Raw genomic sequence first — 17074 nt, forward strand, 5'->3', positions numbered from 1 at the left:
TCTTCTCGGAGGATTTCGATTAGGGCAATTAGTACTTGATCTCAGCGTCTGCCCATGATTCGACTAGACGCTTCGATTCTGTAGTCTTTCGAAGGGTCTCAATCGTGTTTAACTTGGGTAAGTCTAAGATAAAAAGGTACACTTACGTCGTTCCGTTTGATATTTCTGACGTCATGGTCAGTTGGTCAACTAACAATATGTACGGAATCGGGAGTGGCACTGAATTGGCCCTTTGAAGATGAAGAGATATCGTATTTTTTTTTTCTCCTAAGCAGACTCTTTGATGAACACAGAAAGAACCCCTCCCACACCGGCGAGTGCTGTAACGACCTCCCAAACCAGCCGAAACCCAACTCCATCCAGGATCTCCAATTCATCTCTTCCTCCTTCGGACAACAGGATCTCGTTCAAACGAATATAAAACTCGTTTGAGGTATCAAGTCCATTTTTCTTCATCTGCCGTATCAATTGGCCCAACAAGATGGTTCCAATGACAGGCACGGCAACGCACATGCCCCATGTTCTAAGAAGCGGATACATCAAGATCGGCAAAGAAGTGGTGGATACATCGGACTCCCGGTTTTCTTCTTGCTGTCTTTGAAGCCCCTTTTCTGTGAAGAAAGCGTTATACCCTGAGATCAGAAATCCATGGCCGGTTCCTGCTGCGAAGAACATGAATATCACGCCGGGCATTGGTGTGCGCTTGTGCAGAATGATGAAGCATCCCGTGCTGGTGAGGGTTATTGCCCATCCAATCCGGATTGTCCAGTGTGATTGGAGCTTCCTGAGTATTCCGGCCTGGCATACCAGAACAATGGTTATAAGAGTTTGCCCTGTGAGGACGACGGAGACGATTCCTGCTAGAGACCGAGAAAAGTATTTCACGGATGTCATGTATAGGACGAAGTATTGCAATTGGCAAAATATCTGTTCCTGGTTAGTTTCTCTATTTCCGGTGCTTTTTTTTTTTTTTTTTTCAGTCGCAGCGCAAGAACTCACCAGAAAACCATGAAGGAAACTACTTATATAGGCTATCGCTGTTGAACGTGGATCTTGCAGACCCAGCGCTCTCAATGTGAACAACGGTCGTGTTGCCCATAACGTTTCCCAGAAGACAAGAGCAATGATCATCCCTCCTCCAACCGTGATTGGCATCACCGTCTCCCAGTCCTTCCAGTAATACTCCGTACCACCCCAACACATCCCAGCAAGGAAAAATCCAACCCCTGTGAGAGCCAGGACACAGCCAGGCCAATCCATCTTTTTAAACTTGGAAAGACGAGCGCCTTTCTTCGAGCCCAAGTCCACGGCAAAAGGGCAGATCAGCAGGCCCAAAGCACAGAACGCAAAGTTGAAATAAAACGCCCAGTTGAACCGGACATAGTCGACAAATAGCCCACCGAGGAGCGGACCTAGTATAGCACCAACAACACGAACGGTAGACAGCCATCCTATGTACCGAGCCCAATGCGAACCCGGCATGGTATCCATCACGACCAAGAGCGAAATCGCCATTACACCGCCGCCGCCAATACCCTGCACTGTTCGACCGGCGAGCAGATCGGGAAAGCCCATGGCGCCGCCGCAGACGCCTGTTCCGGCCGTGGCGAAGAGAAGTGCGACTATCATGAGAGATCCATTGTTGAAGATCTCGGATAGCATGGCGAAGATCATCTGTCCTCCTGCGTTGGCGAGAAGGTAACCCGTGGGCAGCCATAGGATGTTCTCGAGTGGTCTTGCGAAGGCGTGGGAAAGATACTATTGCAATTTAATTTTCTCAGCCGATGAACAAAACATCCAAGGGAATCGCAAACAAGAGAATGCATAATTACATACAGGTACCAGAGGAATCACCACCGTCGCATCAAACGCATCCATCATAACCACAATCGACACGCAGATGAGAACCAGCCATTCCCTAACCCCGGGTCTCCATCCAGCATTTTGACGCTTGGCCAAGCGGCGACTATGGCGAGCTTCACTATCCTCATCTTCAAATTGGTGTTCAACGTCCTCGTCGCGAACTAAGGGTCGAAATTGGAATCCTTCTTCGAGCGTGGGTGAGAATTCCTCGAACCTGAGATGGGTATCGCGGGTTGGGGCTTTCGATTCGCCGCTTTCTTTGTCATCGTTATAGACCGTTATCTCTGGTGTGATGCCCATTTGCAGGAGTCTTTATCGTCAAATGCGTTTTCGACTGCCCTATCCCATAGATAACCGAATGGTATGCGCTGGTTTTTCTTTTCTTCGTCTTTCACCCTTCGTCATTCAGCCACGACCGATCGAAAGTAAATCAACCAAAAACCATTCGCACAGCGCGGACGTCGTACATTTTTAAAAAAAAAAAAAAAAAGGAACAACGACCAACGGCATGAAGAATTCCGAGCATGATAATGTGGGACATTGTACATCTCTATGTCAGGGAACCACGCAAGGGATATCGCCTGTTATATAGCCCCCGGATACAAAGTACATATTTGTGCTGAGTTTATTTGAGTGCACGATATGCCAGTCTCACACAATGTTAGACAGACAGGTTAATCTGGTTAGGGAAAGAGTCCTTTTCCAGTCGGATGGGTGGTTTTTTCCTCTATGCAAGGAGTTATGGGAATCGGTATGCAACGTTTGGTTTGGGTTTCGCTGGAATGTCGGGATTGTTCCATGTACCTATGTGCGTGCGTCAGTCGATGAGCAGGCAGGCAGTGCAGAGTACAAGTACAAGTATGGAAGGGAAGGGAAGTGATATCAGATGCTGGGGGCCGAGGCACATGCATGTCACATGTATGAAAGCACGGAGTACATACAATGTGGCTATGGTTTTCACTGCCATTGCTTAGCATTTGCTGATTGCAGGTACTAGGTACCCTGTTTTGACAAGTGACTTCTTGGATCCCTTTCTTGTTCTGGTATCCCGTGCGCGAGTCACCAGTTGTACGACCGTTTTGCCTTTGGTGATGTTGTAGTCTTGTACTACCTCGCCTGTCGGTGCCGATTGTCGAAGAAAATGGACGTTGGAGGTGTATCATGGGATGTCGTTCATCTCGTGGTATATGCAGAATAGTTGTTGATGTCAAAATAACATATTCCCGGGGCGCAGATAGAAAAAATCCTCAAGTCTCGGCAGGTATATCTCCGGTTTGCCCATATTACCCATCCACCTCTTTCCCCAACCCACTACCATTACCATATCTCACCAACCTCTCCACCCTCTCCCCCAGCCTATCAACAACAAGCACCAACTCCCCCATCTCAGCCCTCAACAAAAAATTCACCCCAATAATCCTCGCCTCCACAGGAATCCCCTCCGGCCCAACAGTCCCAGGAATCCGAAATTCCTCTTCCATCTCAACCAACACCCGCGTCATCAAGAACGCGCTATCCCGGTTCCACAAGCCCTCCTGTAACGGCGCTGCAGAGAGTGCGTAGAGTGCCATATCCCTGACACCGCGATGGCGGCATTTTGTCGCGATGAAGTATAGGGAGGACATTATGCCTAGGCCTAGGGAGAACATTGGTTGGCGGTTCTGTTGCTGTTGGGATTGGCGGTGGTGGTGTCGTATTGCGACTAGGGCATGGGATACTGCGTTTTCGGAGTCCTTCACGTACGTGTCGTAGCCCATTTCCCCCTTCGAGAAGTCTCGCGCGAAAAGCGTGTAGAGAACGGTATACACTAGCCACAGAACAGAAGTCGACATCGTCTCCTGGACGGACATATTACTGCGTATCCGACGATATAGAGTGTCGAAGGCATCCATCCACTGCGTAAGCGCAAGCTGACACTCCCCCGTAAGAGTACGTAGAATCGCCGCAAACTGCACAGACGCATTGTAAGTCTCGCGATGGCGGAAGAGGCTGTTTTCATCGCGTTCTGGTTCATCTTCCGTTTTAAAGACGAGTCTATTTTTAGCGCGCGTGGATAGATTCATTGTCGTGTTCATTATTAAGATAAATGTTTCTTTTGCTTCGTTGAGTGTAGAGAAGTCCATCGGGATCGGGATCTTGGAAATGCTTTGTTCGAAAAGGACGGCGTCTTGTGCGAAGCCGGGGCGGGATTGGAGGAATGAGATGATTTGTGTTTCTAGGAGGGAGAAATGTTCAATTAATGCGCGTTCGTAGCAGGGGATTACTGCTTGGGAGCGTGAAGGGTATGGATAGTCGACTGTTGTGTAGGTCTTTGTTCCTCGCCATAGCTTGAGGATTTCTAGGCCGCTTGTATAGTGCATTTGCGCGGCTGTGTAGTCTCTTCGGAAGACTTCGAAACAAGAAATCAGGATGCATGTTGTCAAAGCGACATCAATAGATCGCATCCCAGTCGAACCGAGCAAGCCCCGAAGCCCAGATAACGCCTCATTATAGTACTGCAAAGCCATTCGCTGATCAGTCCCAGCATACGAACCATCCATTTGCAACGCCCCCAACGCAACAGCAACCCTCTTCACAACCCCCTCCGAATGACTCATTTGCAAGACGAGTCTATGCCAGAAATACGAACTAAACCAGCCGCTGAGATCAGTCACGGTCTGGAACCGGAAGAAGTCGAAGTACTGGTATTCACGCTGGGTGTTGAAGGTGCGCGAGGGAAAGAAGCTTGGTATAGAAGATGGGGATGAAAGAGGGTCTGGGTATTGGCATTTCCAGCCTGTTCGCGTGCAGCGGTTGCAGCTTGGGAGGGTTTCGTCGCATTTTACGCGGCGGGTTCTGGGTTGTTATTACTATTGGAAGCTGTATGGAAAGGAGAGGGTGGGATTACCGGCATGTTTGACAGCCGCGTCGCGATTTTTTATGCGGTTTTCGCTTTTTAAGGTTGGTATTGCTGTCCATGGTGAGTAGCTGTAGTTGCTGAAAGCTGCCAGTGTGTATTTAGGCTGGTATGAGGCTGAGCGGGGCGTCTCGTCTCGCCAAGGTGTGATCGTCTGAAATAGATTAAGCTATTGCTTGTGCATTCAACCAATTAAGTGAGTTTATTGCAAGAGGCATATACCGTCCAGGTTGGATATACGGAGTAGTTCAGTGGGAATTACCCCTGGGGTGGTATGTAGTTATTTATTATCTCTCTTGTACAAATGCAGTCATGTAATGATATGTACATGAATATTTGATCCATTACAGAATATGGCATAACAAAAAGCCGGACGCCTTGGCCGACTAATCATTTTTATCCCGGAACGAAGAAGCCCTCGATAGTCCCGACGCATACATGGATTGTCTCGTGACGTTCATCGACGACTTTGAGTTGTCGCGGGTGCTAACAGCATGGAAGGAGAAGTCCAGCTCGCCAACCAATGCTTTCACGTCACTAGAAGTTTGTCAGTACATAGTTCCATAACTCTAGCCTGTTCTGTTACAGGTTACATACCGCAACAACCGGTCTACATCGCCCACGATACATCTTGTCGAAATCTGCAGCACCGCAAACGCCGCATACCCCGGTTCAGCCATATGTCTGATACTAAGGATATCCTTGTCCAGCGCTTCAAGCCGTTTCGAGAAACTGTATGGTCTTGGTGTCTTCAAATATGGCGGTAATGGCTGGCGGTTGGTGATACTAGCTGAGAGGAGGCAGAGAACGGATGTAATCTCGTGGGTCGTGATGCGGGCTTGAGTAATGAGGGTTTTGAAGTCGTGGATCCAGGCAGATTCGGACTCTTCGGCGCCGAGTTTGGAGAGGACTTCGGAGGCGTAGCCTAGCAGAGACAGGTAGTTTACGATGCTGGACCAGTTAGCAAAGCCCGCATATTGTGTTGAAGATAGGTGGGGACATACTTTTCTATGCAATTGATGGTCGAGTCATATCGCCTCTTGGGGAATCTACCGCCGATAGGAACCTCCCATCGCAGGAACCCAGAGTACGTCCGCAACCCATTCAACATCAACATCTGTTTCGAGAATACTTGATTCCGTGCCTTCTCAAGTCTACGTCCAGAAGACGTCTTGAGCGCCATATCACCCTCATCACCCCGAATACGCGCGGAGACAGTCTCATGGTTAAGCGAGTAGTAGTTCGCCAGCAGATACAGGGACGCGCCCAGACTCTGACGAAGCACTGAATGTTCCGACATGGGATACGGGAAGAAAGTCCAAATAAACGCAACCCCGATACCGCCTGCCACAGTCGCCAGTCGGTAGGGCGCAAGGAGGTAGATGGGGTAGTATGCTTGTCCGTTGGATGTAGCGACTTGCTTTCCGACCTTGCGGACCTGCAGCTCGTAGCCGATGATCATCGAAGCGGTGATGATGGTGATGATTCCGATGGTTCGGAAGCGGAACATCTTGATGGGAACGTAGAAGGCGCATGATATGAAAATGAAGAAGATTACCAAGGTTCCTGCTGTGTGCTGATCGGGAATGTACCATGACAGGAGGCAGACAATCATGGCGAGTATAGTGCCAAGGATCCGTAGCACGAAGCCAAAGATACTCTGTCCAGACGTAGGCGACATACTGAGATTAACCATGATGATAGCCCAGAACAAGCGTTGCCGGATGAAGAACTCCTGCGTGTCGTGCAGATAAGCAATAATGGCAATTGTCATAGTCGCGCACGCTACTCGAAAGCCATAGGCACATTCAGCTGAGCGTAACATCAAGGAGAACATGCGCACTTTGTCTCCGATTTTTTCGAAGGCGGTTTGTGGTGGGAGATGCTCGGGGTCTTTTCGGAATTTGTACGCCTCTCCAAGTTGTAGGATGTTGCCTTGGGTGTTTATGTCGCCGATGTTATCATCTTCGTGGGTGTCGCCTACATGGAAAATACTCGCGAGCCATTTAGCCATGCGTTTTGCTCCTGGGACGATGAGACGTGTCCTGGACAGTTTGCCGCTGTCGCGTTTCTCGTCGGCGAATTGGACGAACTCCAGGACTGCCTGTCCTGATGCGTATAGCAATTGTTCCATCTGCATTGGTTAGCATCATCACTTGAATATGGGGCTGTTAAACACATACGAAAAGAAACAGATAGAGCTGTCGACGGTTTCTATCCCTGCTGAATCCCGTCACGTCTGCAGGAAGATCATCAATATCCTCCACAGACGAGGGATGATCGAAAAAGTCATCCGGTAATTTCAGACCCTTCTCTTCAGCCCAAGTCTGCAACGCAATCTTCTTAGCTACCCGGAATTCACTCAACTTGCGCTGGAAATGCTCTGCGAACCCTTTCTCGCCGGGTTCAACCTTTCCAGCGTCTGCCTCAATATCCACCCCATCCTTGTTATCAGACATGTCAGAATTCGCAGGACTAGGAGCAGCCTTCTTCTTCGGTGGCTTGGTTAACCTCATGGTGTAGGAAACATGCTGTAATCCTCCGTCGATGGTCTCTATCATAGAAGAAAACGGGTCGTGAACGGCCCTCATGATATCGTTCCATTCTTGCACGACACGTCGGCGGATCGCGTCAGTTGGAACATCATTCGAATTCGGATCAATTGGTTCGTTCCACTTATTGTATTCCGAAAGACGCTGGAAAATATCCACGACAAACCCAATTCCGACAACCGGAATCATAACCTTGCGCAGCTGTCTGAAAGTCATCTGCAGGTCATCGGGGCCCAGTTCTCCCCAAGCAAACTCTCGCTTGGCAAATGTCAAGTCACCATGGAGTTTTCCGTGGAGCTCGGTGATTTTCCGGACTGCGGCATAGATGGCTTGTGCCTCGGAGCTATAGACTTTTCCCTTTTTGCCCATTTTCTCGACGGTTTCGTCGAATGTCTCTGTGCGGCCGAACATGTCGTCGCGTTCGAGGGTCTCAAGGTAATTTGAATGGGCTTTGAGAGCCGCGCGCAGCCCTCCTATGTATCCTGCCATTTCTTTGAAAACAACCGTCCTGGTGGACAGAGGGAAAATAAATAGAGAAACTCCCGTGGTAAGCGCTAAACCCGTCATACACGCCTTCAGGAGTCTCGTAGCAAAATTGATTGATGTAGCCATAGTCGTAAACTGAGGTGCATTGGTGCTGGTGACTACAGCAATGATCGAATAAATGATAACCGGAAACTGGAACTGCGGAAACTTGGCACGAAGCGAATGCACCATGAACGTTTGGAAGAATAACCACACGCCGCTAACAGCTGACGCAGACGAATTGTAAGCCCCAAGCGCGGTCCGGTCGCCTGTCGCCACATGCTGTCGTGACTGAATACAGCAGTACATCATCAGCAGGGCGATTGAGATTGCCATGCAGACTGCTAGCACGTCAAGAAGCATCATTTGGATGAACTTGGCTCTGGGCATGATGGCGAATCCGAGGACGGAGATGATAGCCACCATGTAGCCAAGGGTGGTAAATTCTGCGGATACCGAGTCGGCTTGGTACCTAGTTGTGTTAGCTGCGCTCCAGCCTCTCGATCATGGGTGTTCTTCTTACATAGCAAGAGCAATTGTGGGCGGAATAGCGCCTCTGATACATATGTTAGCACTGGCCATATCGAGACATCGAAGCAACTCACTTCATCATCTGCAGCACCGTGTGGATATCCAATTCCAACCTCTGCCATCCTTGCTTCACCTTGCCGCCAAAAATCTTCAGGTAATTCTTCCTAGGCTTTGGTATGTCATCCATATCAACAGGCGGATTTGGCGTGTTGAACTGGATCGGAGGATCCATATCGCTAAATGAGCTGGACCGAGAGACCATATTGAAAAGCCCAATCGCAAAGCGTCTCCAAACGTGTAGGTATTATTGTTATCTGTCTGTTTGGCACATCGACATCCTTTGCCTCCGATTCACGTGACCCGGTAGCGATGATGTTATTGCGCCAGGCAACCAACCCCAGACTGTTATATCGGACACTCTTCTTCTCCCTCGCAGTCAAAGACCAGACAATTTGTCGCGGGTGTTCAGCGACACACCAGAGCAAAATTGAAGAAAAAACAACCGGTGGAAAGAGGAGAAAACCGCAACGGCGCAAAAATTTGACGTGAAAACGGCGCTCCCAAGCGGAGGGACGATCCGTGGACCTGCTACTGTCAATGAATGCAAACGAATCTTGTTTCAACAGCCCCGTATGCAATTGCTATTTGCCAGGGGAATTCCGCGATATAAAAATCACTTTTTTTTTTATTCGAGAAATCGGTGAGAGTCAAAGAAAAGAACTGCCTGGAGTCGTAGAGTATCGGAACATTACGAGACGCGAACGGCAGTCGGTTCTCGGCCCAAGAAACCGACATTGACCCACCCCAAGAGCTGGAAATTGGAGGTTATTCCAACATGATCTGTCGGTTGGGAATCGCCATGCGACTGGGAGGGGTTTGATATAACTGCTGATGGGCTTGGAAGGGTTGGCTACTCATCGCACACTATGCGCTATATGCAATTCGGGATATCTTCAACAAACGGATGTATAATGGAGTGGCAACGATCTGAGTCACTACCGGACACTAACTATTTACTTGGCGATAATTCAATTCTTGTTTGACTTTCTTTTCATAATCTCGGCCTTCTTTCATTCGGCTGCAAGCTTGAGCAATCCCGAAACATCTCTCTCCGAGGTGGACCTTGAGCTTGAAAATAGATTCCCGTGGCAGATACTGCTACTGTGCTCTGGGAAAAACCTTGATATCGGTGTGGAACACTGACAAACCATCATTGATACCTTGAATGACTTGTAAAACATAATATTGAAAGTCTTCACATAACAAGTCCTCGATGGTCTAGTGGTAATGATTTCCGCTTGTCAGCTTAACAACTTGCAAGCGCGGGAGACCTGGGTTCGATTCCCAGTCGGGGAGTTTCTTTTTGCTTTTTCTTTTTTTATTTATTATTAAACTTGTCTAATCTTTTTATCTAACTAACTAACTAGTTAGTTACATACGTTATTTATTGCTATTCTACAAAGTTCTTCGTGTTATGAATACGGTGCTAATACTCAGGCCACTCCGGATCTACCTGTCTTCGCCAGGCATGCAGTCCACCTTGTATATCACCAATGAACCTCTGCCCTCCACGGTCCAATCCCAGTTCCTTTAGCCTTTGTACAGCAATCTGCGAGTCATTCCCAAGACGGCACACAACATATACGGGGTCGGTGGAGTCTGGAGAAGGAATGTTCTCTGGAAGCCAGGTAGGCAACGGAGCAGGGGTCCCATCCTCTGCAGCCGGAGCTGGGCGAGACGAGAGGATGCTCGAGATCGGGATGTTGATGCTGTGGTCGATGTTGCAGATGTCAAACTGGACTTTTTCGCGGACGTCTATGATTGTATGTTGCTTGTTGTCTGCGGCAGGAGTAGTTCCCGATTGACGCGCGAATGTATCGGGATGTCTCGTTCGGTATTCTTGCGGCGAAATGCGTTCTTCCGGAGATAACAATGCCTCGGGAGCTGCTGTTCCGCAGAAGAATTCGTAGTCGGTTGACCCTGACTTCAGAGTGTCCAACGATACGCTAGCTTCAGCAGAGCACACAGCGCAGTTCGCCCGGCGGGAGCGGAGCTTGATACTCCGAAACTGGGGCGAGGAGTATGCAGAGAAGATCAGAAGTGATGGAGGATTACGAGGTGCATCACCACTAGCAGTAATAGCCTTGATTGCCTCCAACGCCTGTAGAAGACCCATCGTCCCCACCACAGGTCCAAGGATCCCACCGTCTGCGCAACTGACAACACTGTTCGCTGGAGGTGGCTTCGGAAAAACACATCGGTAGCATGGTCCTCCAGTCGTATCTCCGGCTGATCGAGGAGGGTTGTTCAGGACCATGAGCTGGCCTTCGGTTCGCAATGCGGAGGCAGAGACGAGCGGCTTTCCAAGCAGTACTGCAGTATCCGAGATTAAGTAACGGGTCGCGGGGTTGTCCGTACAGTCCAGAATCAGGTCGTAGTCCCTAAATATCTCCGGTGCGTCTTGGGGCGTAAGATGTGCCCTGTAGGGGATATATGTAGAGTGGTGGTTCAATCTAGCAGACACGCATAGTTAGCATCACCTACTCCGAGATCCAGTGAAGCCAGCAGCACTCACTCTTGAAGATACTCAATCGCACTGTCCACCTTAAACTTCCCAACAGCTCTCCTCCGATGTAGAACCTGGCGATGAAGGTTCGAAAACTCGACCGTATCCCCGTCAACAAGTCCCAATGTGCCCACTCCGGCTCCGGCAAGATACTGCGCAGCCGGGCATCCCAATCCACCAGCGCCAACAATCAGGACTTTCGAGGATCGAAGCTTCAATTGGCCTGCAGCAGAGAGCGATTGTTAGAAGACGAATCCAAACGTATAGTACTCTCTTGACTCACCTTGAAGCCCAAGCTGTGGCACAATCATCTGCCTCCCATAGCGCCGGTATTCCTCGGCTAGCAGTGGCCAGGTTCTTGCTTCGCGATCTTCATGCTTTTCTTCTGTCTTCGCATCTTCTTGTTTCCTGGTATCTATGGCAGCCTTTTCTGCGCTTTCGAGCTCGCGTCGCAACCCCGCTAACCTGGTTTCTGTGGCGGTTATTTGTGCGCGCAATGATGCGCAGGTGCGTTCGAGGTTTTCCATCCTTTATGAAAGTGTGTTTATCGCGGTAGAATCATGGAGATGGCAATTCTGTGAATTGGGACTGTTGAGGTAGTTAGGAAATGAGAGCATCGATAGCGGGGGATGGCCTTATCGATTAGGAAATCAATCCGCGCTAACGTAACTAACTAAGCCCTTTTCGTCATACAGCCATTCTTCGGACTGCCAACTACTCTCCCTACATCGATCAGTCGTGAAGTAGGTGTGTACTCTGTTTTATATATGCGAACTCATGCTAATATTCCATGCAGAATGCAAATTGCCTCTATGTACAGACCAGCTCCTGGGGCAATGAACCAGCATGTTCCAGGAAGCAATGAACAAAACCAGATACCGGGACTATAAAACATCTCTCAGCTCCGTCTTCGGCTCAATGATGCGTCGCAACTGATCCCTCCTCAATGTTCGCTGCTCAAAAGCATACGCCATCCCAATCAGCTGTTCCTCGCTCCATTTTGCTCCCAGAAAACTAATCCCGAAAGGAATCCCAGGAGCACTATACACAACTCCACGATCCTTGAATTCAGGCGTTCCCTCTGGCAATACACCAAGCGGAACCGTGATAGCCGGCGAGCCGACCATGGCTGGAATTCCAGGGGCGACGGCAGTGGGCAAGATGACAGCGTCCAGGTTTTGCCGGTCAAGGGCACCTAGGATTCCCCCATCACCGCCGATTCTGAGGACTTCCTGGTACATTAACCAAAATTCTGGGGATGTGTTGTTCAGTCCTACGAATAGGGCCAAGTCCCATAAGTGCGTGTCGCGATCTGGGTAATCTTCCAGGGGTTCATGTTGTGTGAAATTCCGGATGTCATTTAAGGAATCAAGCTTGTTTGGGTTCGTTTTCAGGCTGGAAAGGTAGTTTGCGATATTGCTGATGAAGTCCAAAGCCGTCATTTCGCCGTACGTATCCGAATTGGTGAACTCCTCATAAGCCGTGAAGTTGGCGTCCTCAACGATAGTTGCTCCTGCAGCTTCTATTTCCGAGATGGTGGCTTCAAAGGCCGATACAACGGGATTATCTTTTCCGCCATAATGGCTAACAACGTTGCGAGGGATCCCGATTCGTTTTCCTTGCAAGCCCGACGACTTGCACGCCGCGACATAATCCGGAAAACAGGCGGCAAATGGTGAGGCCAGCGTATAGTTATCTTTGGGATCCTGTCCGACAATAGCCTGTAGGACCATTGCTGCATCTTTGACCGTTCTGGCCATGGGTCCGATGGTATCCTGGCGATTGCTGATTGGAATGGTCATATGCCGTGAGGTCAGTCCGGTGGTTGGTTTGATTCCGACAATGTTGCTCTTTTCGCTGGGCCAGAGGATACTTCCATATGTCTTTTGAAAAGAAATGATCAGCACATGTAGCCCTCATGAAGATGAATGTCGACATACCTCCGTCCCAAGCGCTGCTAGAGCGAGCCCCAGATCAGCAGAAACGGCACTGCCGCTAGAACTACCACTGGGAGTCTGGTTCTGAATATAGGCGGCATACGTCTGACCTCCTCTCGCATTCCAGCCATCAGATGAATCTGAGGATCTGAAGTTCGCCCATTCTGAGAGACTTGTCTTGCCGAGAATGATGGCACCGCTTTCTCTGAGTTTGGCGACGACCGTCGAATCTTCGGGTACTTTTGCGCCAACGAGTGCATACGAGCCGGCTAAGCAGATCAGTACGTGGCACAATGGAAAAGCATGGGGTTAGACACTTACCAGCCGTTTCCATTTTGTCGTTTGTGCCTATCAGGTCTTTGACCAGAATGGGTAGACCGTGCAGAGGCCTATTGGTCCTCATTAGATGCTTACTCCACACCACTGAGGGGAAAGGGGACAAACCCTCGAGTGTTGCCATTCTTTCTCTCCTCGTCGAGACACTGGGCAATCTGTATCGCATCCGGATTGATTTCCAACACCATGTGCAGGGTTGAGTTGACCTCGTGGATCCTTTCCACGTACGCCTACAACAGTTAGCCATGCCGAGCTAGGAATATTGGCGAAAGCATACCTTGACTAAATCAGCGCTCGTGAAGCATCCTTTGCTCAGGCCATCCTGGAGTTGATCTGATGTCGCATTGACCAGAGACGGATATGCGCAGTCACCAGCCGAAGCCTTCTCGCAAGTCGGGTACCCTAGAACGCCTACACTAGTATACAGAAGAGCCACCAGGCTCGATAAGTGTCGGCCAAATATCATGGTAAAGCTTCACTCAGTCAGGTAAAAGAACCGCAAAAATGCAAGCAAAATCTCAAGGCATCGCCTGGCGACAACCGGGCCCTTTTAAAATATGTACGGCCGAACTACATGCCCCTCGCATTTCTATTTCCAGTCACTCCCGAAGTACCAGAATCTCAAACCCAAGACTTGATGAAATTACAATTCATCGAAATAGTGCATACTCCCCCTCCTCCGCCACAGCAGCTGCAGCAAATGAACCCCCCTCTACCCTTGTTTATTGGCCCGATAACTTACTGTACCATGCAAACTGTCTCTCCACCGAGACAATTCACCAGAAAAACAAAGCAAAGTATCGGATCGGAAACCGGACCTGGATCCATGTGAGCCACGCGAGTGCGGCAACTATACTACAAGTTGACATCAATAGGGCCCACAACTCTATTTCTCAATAAGCTCAATAAATTCCGCCAATGTCTCGAGTGAATAATTCCAGGAACAAGGTTTCTAATACATGTTTTAGCGGGCCGATGAAAGAGAAATTTCTCCAAAACCTTCTCGGGAATTTTTCAAATATCAAACAGGGATGTTTTGCTTTTTTTGAACCAGTCGTGCTAGACATGCGAGTTCATGTCACCGCATCCTGTGGCTGTACAAGTACGGTTCTGACCATGTTTTCTTTGTCGTTTATTGTTCTGGCCATGTGAGCTCGTTTTCTGGGATTTACGCTTATGCATAACGCTCTTTCGGTGGTAAATATCATGTTGCTATCCAGGCTAAAGTGTTGATCAGGTTATCTTTCCCAACATTAGTCCGAGGATAAGTCGCAACCTCCATTGGAACTGGAATTCATGATTCAACAGGCGAATACTTCCGAGTACTCCGTACCATGAACTCATGGAACGTCCGAGAATTCCGGCGACGACAATTTTTGCTTTTCTAGAAGCAAATCATGGGAGCACTGAGCACATCTGGCCATCACGATAGATCAGCTTATTCCGTCACGAACGGTCAATTTGGAGGGCTGTTCCTATCAGACGTCAACAAGGGTACCTGATGGCGGTGCTGGGATGACAGATCCTGTGATCTGCCGAGATGAAAGTGCACACATGCTTTTTACAAAGATCTGTCACACCGGAGGCCAGTTTTGCAGCGGATCATCAGCCGACGATGACAGAGATACCGTGTAACAGTCGAGGGGGCGCTCTATCCAACTCGGGTCCTAAACGACAATGACTGCGATCCCAGCAATGCTCTGTTCTACGGTCTACATATGGCAAGAAGAAAGCCGGTAGTGGATGCAATCCTTGAAACAAATCAATTCATTGAGAAAGATCTATCAACGCATAGATTCCAGCCCTAGGATATAAGCAAGCAGGCTAATTCAAACTAACTTTCAGCAAAATAAAATGACAAATCAGACCAGGTATCCACACATCTAACAACCTTAACCGTCCGAAAAGGATCATTCGGCCTGATACACCTTGAAGCCCTTGAACTCCCAGTACGCATCGGTGAAATACTCCGGATTGTCTCTCACGAATTCCGTACAATTCCCCGGGCACTGGTACTTCTCCGTATAGAGCTTCAGATCAGCACCCTGTTGACCACAGAGATCAATGTTGACAACGATGCTCATGTTGTTGAAATGCGACTCGATGTCACACTTCGTGTTAGGAAAATCAGCCAACGGTCGACCCCACAACGATGGATCCGGGACATGTCCTGGGTTCGCGATGTCATGCGGGAGCTTGCTGCGGCGGAAGAACCAGATCCTAATGCCAGCCTCACGCAGTTCCAAGGCATAAACACCCCCGCCCTTTTTATTCATCTGCTCACCATCGAATTCCGGTCTGCCTTGGACATCGCATCCATCCTTGTCGCCATCGCCGCAATTCAGGTTTGTTTTCTTCCCGGTCTGTTTCCGTTTGACGCCCTCCATGCTGCAGCCTTCCCAAGTGTGCAGAGTCACGACGTTCCCATCTTGAGCCAGATTGTCTGTCTCCATGATGTCAATCTCACCATGCCAGGGATGCTCAGGCCCGAGCATCCAAACCGCAGGCCAAGTACCACAGCCGACTGGCGTGTGGGCGATGTCGAAAATGAACAACCCATGATCATACTGCGCCTTTGACTCGATACGGACAGACCGACGGCCACGTCCAGTGGGCTCATTGTCGGTGTCAACCTTCAGAACGGCCGAGTCACCGGTGGTGTAGGTTAAGTTCAGATCCTGGGCCGCTGCTTGATCGACGTAGTCAACAGTGCCCCCCGTAGGATCCACTTCGCTGAAGTAATTAAACTTATCGAAGAAATCAGCCCCCATGTAGTTATCTACCAGCTGGTACTGCAGCGGACTGTAGTCCGGATACTGGTGATTCCTCGAGCCCACAACTCCACCCACGATGGCACCCACGATCACTCCCACGAAGACAACTACCGTCATGATGCCGGTGATGCACTTGGTTTTTTGGGACAAGCCACGTGGATTATACCACGGAGAGTTTTTTGCTGCTTTGGTAACAGTAGTGGTAATGGGAGGAGCACGATGGAGAGGAGGTGGTGAGGGATCAGTGTCAGTAGGGTATTTTGGTTGTTGAGTTTGCATGCGATGAAAATCCTCGAGGGAGACGAAGTAAGGCTTGTTGTTATCCATTTATTGTTGGCATAACAGTGACGATAAGATGCGAAATAGTAGTAGTAAACTGATGCGAGAGATAGTTGTTGGAAGATTGTCGCTTTCGGTGAAACAAGATGTTTTTATATTTCCCTATAACAGGCAGAACATGTTTCTATCGGGTAGGACAGGTAGACCAGGTTCTGCCTAGATATCTGCTCTTGTCGGTCGCTCGTTCTGTTATATAGATGTTTTTGCCTAGTATAGTGATGATAAGTCTGATATCACCGCAAGGCAAGTGCATACTGATGCCTCATGAAACTAATAAAAATACACATAGCTGTAAAAGAAAAGAGAGAAGGAGAATCCTGATCCTAGGTATTATCTTGTCCCGGGACCTTCCACGACATATTCCCTGTGGCTTGCTCCTCTATATTATCTTGCCCGGCTGATAGCAGAGTTAGGGCTCCTCTCCCCAGGATAACTCGCAAGCTTCTGGCCCAAATGTGGCGAGTTTTTCTAGTATTATTAGCGATGAAGGGCTTTATGGTTGTACACTGGATAGGCGTGATTTGACATCAATGTTGCCAGGCATCTGAGAACGTCCGCACAGCAAGCCAATTAATCGTTGAAGATGGATAAATACGAAGCCTGGTTGCAAACAAGACATTTCCGGTCAATGTGCTACACAATCTCTAGAGCTTGGGCATTAACATTCACGATCTTGATATAAATCGTCGGGGCCCAACTAATGATCTGGGTTGACTGCAGCTTCCATATTGTGCTGACAAAATCAACTCAGAGGC

At 49.1% G+C, this 17074-nt stretch overlaps 6 protein-coding genes and 1 non-coding gene across 7 annotated transcripts; 1 reads left to right on the plus strand and 6 right to left on the minus strand.

Moving 5' to 3' along the window:
* Positions 1-253: 253 nt before the first annotated feature.
* On the minus strand, positions 254-2139 carry ASPGLDRAFT_50251 (uncharacterized protein). The gene is made up of 4 exons (XM_022547270.1): positions 2078-2139; positions 1837-2024; positions 1000-1758; positions 254-927 (listed from the first exon to the last, which is right to left on the minus strand). Exons 1-4 carry the CDS (start codon positions 2127-2129, stop codon positions 268-270), a joined length of 1659 nt encoding a protein of 552 aa, XP_022398403.1. The 5' UTR covers positions 2130-2139; the 3' UTR covers positions 254-267.
* Positions 2140-3200: 1061 nt separating this feature from the next.
* Positions 3201-5080, minus strand: ASPGLDRAFT_647214 (Zn(II)2Cys6 transcription factor). The gene is made up of 4 exons (XM_022548811.1): positions 4982-5080; positions 4751-4913; positions 3607-4698; positions 3201-3499 (listed from the first exon to the last, which is right to left on the minus strand). The coding sequence occupies exons 2-4, from the start codon at positions 4819-4821 to the stop codon at positions 3376-3378; spliced, it is 1287 nt and encodes a 428-aa protein (XP_022398404.1). The 5' UTR covers positions 4822-4913; positions 4982-5080; the 3' UTR covers positions 3201-3375.
* A 65-nt stretch (positions 5081-5145) lies between these two features.
* ASPGLDRAFT_132311 (uncharacterized protein) lies at positions 5146-8554 on the minus strand (the record flags this gene model as incomplete). Its single annotated transcript, XM_022541112.1, has 6 exons — positions 5146-5296; positions 5357-5710; positions 5764-6893; positions 6943-8308; positions 8360-8392; positions 8442-8554. 6 exons carry the CDS (start codon positions 8552-8554, stop codon positions 5146-5148), a joined length of 3147 nt encoding a protein of 1048 aa, XP_022398405.1.
* Positions 8555-9634: 1080 nt separating this feature from the next.
* ASPGLDRAFT_t127 lies at positions 9635-9723 on the plus strand. The gene has a single exon. It is a non-coding gene; the product is annotated as a tRNA-Asp (tRNA).
* ASPGLDRAFT_84310 (HesA/MoeB/ThiF family protein) lies at positions 9719-11525 on the minus strand. The gene is made up of 3 exons (XM_022550263.1): positions 11217-11525; positions 10943-11156; positions 9719-10880 (listed from the first exon to the last, which is right to left on the minus strand). Exons 1-3 carry the CDS (start codon positions 11458-11460, stop codon positions 9854-9856), a joined length of 1485 nt encoding a protein of 494 aa, XP_022398406.1. The 5' UTR covers positions 11461-11525; the 3' UTR covers positions 9719-9853.
* Positions 11526-11684: 159 nt separating this feature from the next.
* On the minus strand, positions 11685-13925 carry ASPGLDRAFT_154980 (putative amidase). The gene is made up of 5 exons (XM_022542355.1): positions 13484-13925; positions 13315-13436; positions 13192-13259; positions 12874-13139; positions 11685-12816 (listed from the first exon to the last, which is right to left on the minus strand). Exons 1-5 carry the CDS (start codon positions 13670-13672, stop codon positions 11818-11820), a joined length of 1644 nt encoding a protein of 547 aa, XP_022398407.1. The 5' UTR covers positions 13673-13925; the 3' UTR covers positions 11685-11817.
* Positions 13926-15116: 1191 nt separating this feature from the next.
* Positions 15117-16378, minus strand: ASPGLDRAFT_76234 (glycoside hydrolase family 16 protein; the record flags this gene model as incomplete). Its single annotated transcript, XM_022549841.1, has 2 exons — positions 16199-16378; positions 15117-16162 (listed from the first exon to the last, which is right to left on the minus strand). Exons 1-2 carry the CDS (start codon positions 16305-16307, stop codon positions 15117-15119), a joined length of 1155 nt encoding a protein of 384 aa, XP_022398408.1. The 5' UTR covers positions 16308-16378.
* Between the last annotated feature and the right edge of the window lie 696 nt (positions 16379-17074).

The sequence above is a fragment of the Aspergillus glaucus genome, assembly GCF_001890805.1.
Source record: "Aspergillus glaucus CBS 516.65 unplaced genomic scaffold ASPGLscaffold_18, whole genome shotgun sequence".
Taxonomy (NCBI): domain Eukaryota; kingdom Fungi; phylum Ascomycota; class Eurotiomycetes; order Eurotiales; family Aspergillaceae; genus Aspergillus; species Aspergillus glaucus.